Source organism: Micropterus dolomieu, unplaced genomic scaffold, assembly GCF_021292245.1.
Source record: "Micropterus dolomieu isolate WLL.071019.BEF.003 ecotype Adirondacks unplaced genomic scaffold, ASM2129224v1 contig_2302, whole genome shotgun sequence".
Classification (NCBI taxonomy): domain Eukaryota; kingdom Metazoa; phylum Chordata; class Actinopteri; order Centrarchiformes; family Centrarchidae; genus Micropterus; species Micropterus dolomieu.
This window is the reverse complement of record NW_025731292.1, coordinates 1-2772: the sequence shown is the minus strand read 5'-3', so window position 1 is coordinate 2772 and position 2772 is coordinate 1. Positions and strand designations below refer to the sequence as shown.

The following is a 2772-nucleotide window of genomic DNA, read 5'->3' as shown; positions in this document are numbered from 1 at the left end:
GAGGGGACCGATGTGACTTTTTATCTGATGATAACTTTGGGCTCAGTTTCTGTACTTTTTCTCATCAGTATCATCGTGCTGATTGCAATGCAGTGCTCCAAAACCACAGACTATACTTCTAAATATCTCCAAGAGACTAATTATGACGGGACACTGTGCCACAGCATCCAGTACAGATCTGGAGAGAAACGGTACATGTTAGTTGGACCCAGAATGAGTATAGGATCTACTATAGTCCCGGGCAGCCACGCGAATACACTAGTGCTCCCCGACAGGAGGAGGGGATCTGGAGAGGTAAGGATTATTTTTTGTGAAAACCTTTGCTTGTACCCTTGTAATTATCCAATTAAGATCAAGTCTGGTATGTTATATGTCCATTCCATTGTTTCCCTAAAGCTATAGAGTTCACATCCATCCTTTTATGCTTGCATCCTCAGCAGGCAATGAAGTCGTTAAAACTATTACACTAAAATAAGATTTTTTCAATGAAAGTGTATCTGCATTGTAACGACAGCTCGCATGGTGTCACTGCTTGTGAAAATGAACGACTCTCGGTTGAACGTCCCCTACGTCAGCAGCTTGGTGCTATTTCGTGACAGTGTGCGCTTGTGCTTTAGGGCGATGGCTTCACATCTTTGACTCGCCAACATTTATTCTAATATCGGACAATTGTCATTTTTGTTCAAAATGTGTGTTCATGTGTAGACAAACATTTTATTTTGTAACCTTTATTCGTTTATCCTTTTTTAAAATCCAACATGGCACAACCAGGATGCAAAGCATGGTTGCAGCGCCTGATCTTTCTCATTGTTTGCTTGAATGTTACTTTGAATTTTTCTTCGGCACAGCTACGATACTCTATTCCTGAAGAGCTTACGGTGGGTGCTGTTGTCGGGAATATCGCTAAAGATTTAGGGCTGGATATCAGTGCTTTGAATGCTAGAGGATTTCGCATCGTTTCCGGATCGACAGAACCCCTGTTTCAACTTAACAACAACGGAATCTTACACGTCAACCAAAAAATAGACAGAGAAGAGGTGTGCGAACGGATCAGCACCTGCATTATCAACATAAAGACTGTGCTGGAGAACCCGTTAGAGGTGCATTACGTCGCCATTGAGGTCTTGGATGTAAACGATCACTCTCCCACCTTCTCCGAAAACGAGACTCGTTTAGAGATATCAGAATCTGCTTTACCTGGGGCACGATTTCAACTACAAGGCGCTCGCGATCCAGACAGCGACACATATTCTATTCAACTGTACAGGCTCAGTCAAAATGACCATTTTCGCCTGGAGGTTAAAGACAGAGGAGAAGATGGGAAAATTCCTGTTTTGTATTTGCATAAACCGCTGGACAAAGAAACTGCAAGAAGTCATAGATTACTGCTGACAGCTGTTGATGGGGGAAAGCCTGCTAAATCAGGAACCATGGGAATTATGGTTAATGTTTTGGATGTCAATGACAATATGCCAGTTTTTTCAAAAGACTCATATGCTGCGGTGCTTAATGAAAATTCACCTATTGGCACAACTATCATGCAAGTTAATGCCACAGACTTAGATGATGGTTTAAATGGGGAGGTGGTATATTCGTTCGGCAATAATGTAAATAGCAAATTACGTAAACTTTTTGAAGTTGACCCTAATACTGGTGAAATTATTGTTAAAGGCCAGATAGATTATGAAGCAAAAGACAGGTATGAAATTGACATCAAAGCTTCTGATAAAGGGACAGTCCCCCTAGCAACAGAAAAAAGTGTTATAATAACTATTGTGGACCTGAATGACAACGCACCTGAGATTGAAGTAACGTCCTTTTCAAGAGCAATTCCTGAGGACTCCAAACCTGGGACGACGGTAGCGTTGATAAGTGTGAGTGATAATGATTCAGGTGTAAATGGAAAGGTAATCTGTTACATTAGTGAGGATGTACCTTTTACATTAACACCATCGTTACAAGACAATATGTACTCAATAGTCACAAAATCTCTGCTAGATAGAGAGCATCAATCCAAGTGTGATGTAACAATAATTGCTAAAGATGCTGGTGAAAAAGCTTTGTCATCCCACAGGACAATTAGTGTGACTGTATCAGATGTTAATGATAACAGTCCAGCGTTTTCAACAAATCCATATACTTTTTATGTTACTGAGAACAATGTTGCAGGGGCCTCTTTATTTTCAGTGAGTGCTAATGATTGTGATGAGGGTGATAATGCTCTCATATCATATAACATTGTGAGAAATGGGGACGAACACAAACAATTGGCTTCATTTCTCAACATAAACTCTGAAAACGGAGACATTTTGGCGCTAAAAAGTTTCGACTTTGAAACTCTGAAAACGTTCCAGTTCCAAGTTGTTGCCTCAGATTCTGGAACTCCGTCACTGAGCAGCAACGTCACAGTGAACGTGTTCATTCTGGATCAGAACGACAACGCTCCAGTCATCCTGTATCCAGTCAGCTCTAACGGTTCTGCTGAAGGTGTGGAGGAGATTCCCCGCAATGTGAACGCAGGACACTTGGTGACTAAAGTCAGAGCCTATGACGCTGATATAGGATATAACGGCTGGTTACTCTTTTCACTGCAGCAAGTCACTGACCACAGTCTCTTTGGTTTGGACCGCTATACAGGACAGATCAGAACACTTCGCTCCTTCACAGAGACAGACGAGGCTGAGCACAAACTGATCATACTGGTCAAAGACAATGGGAACGTGTCGCTCTCAGCAACAGCTACTGTGGTGGTCAAACTTGTGGAGCCCAAAG

The 2772-nt window shown here is 41.9% G+C and overlaps 1 protein-coding gene across 1 annotated transcript; it reads left to right on the top strand.

Moving 5' to 3' along the window:
• Positions 1–8: 8 nt before the first annotated feature.
• On the top strand, positions 9–2768 carry LOC123964416 (protocadherin alpha-8-like; the record flags this gene model as incomplete). Its single annotated transcript, XM_046041403.1, has 2 exons — positions 9–294; positions 849–2768. Coding segments are annotated over exons 1-2 (2187 nt in total), but the record flags the coding sequence as incomplete, so codon positions are not given.
• Between the last annotated feature and the right edge of the window lie 4 nt (positions 2769–2772).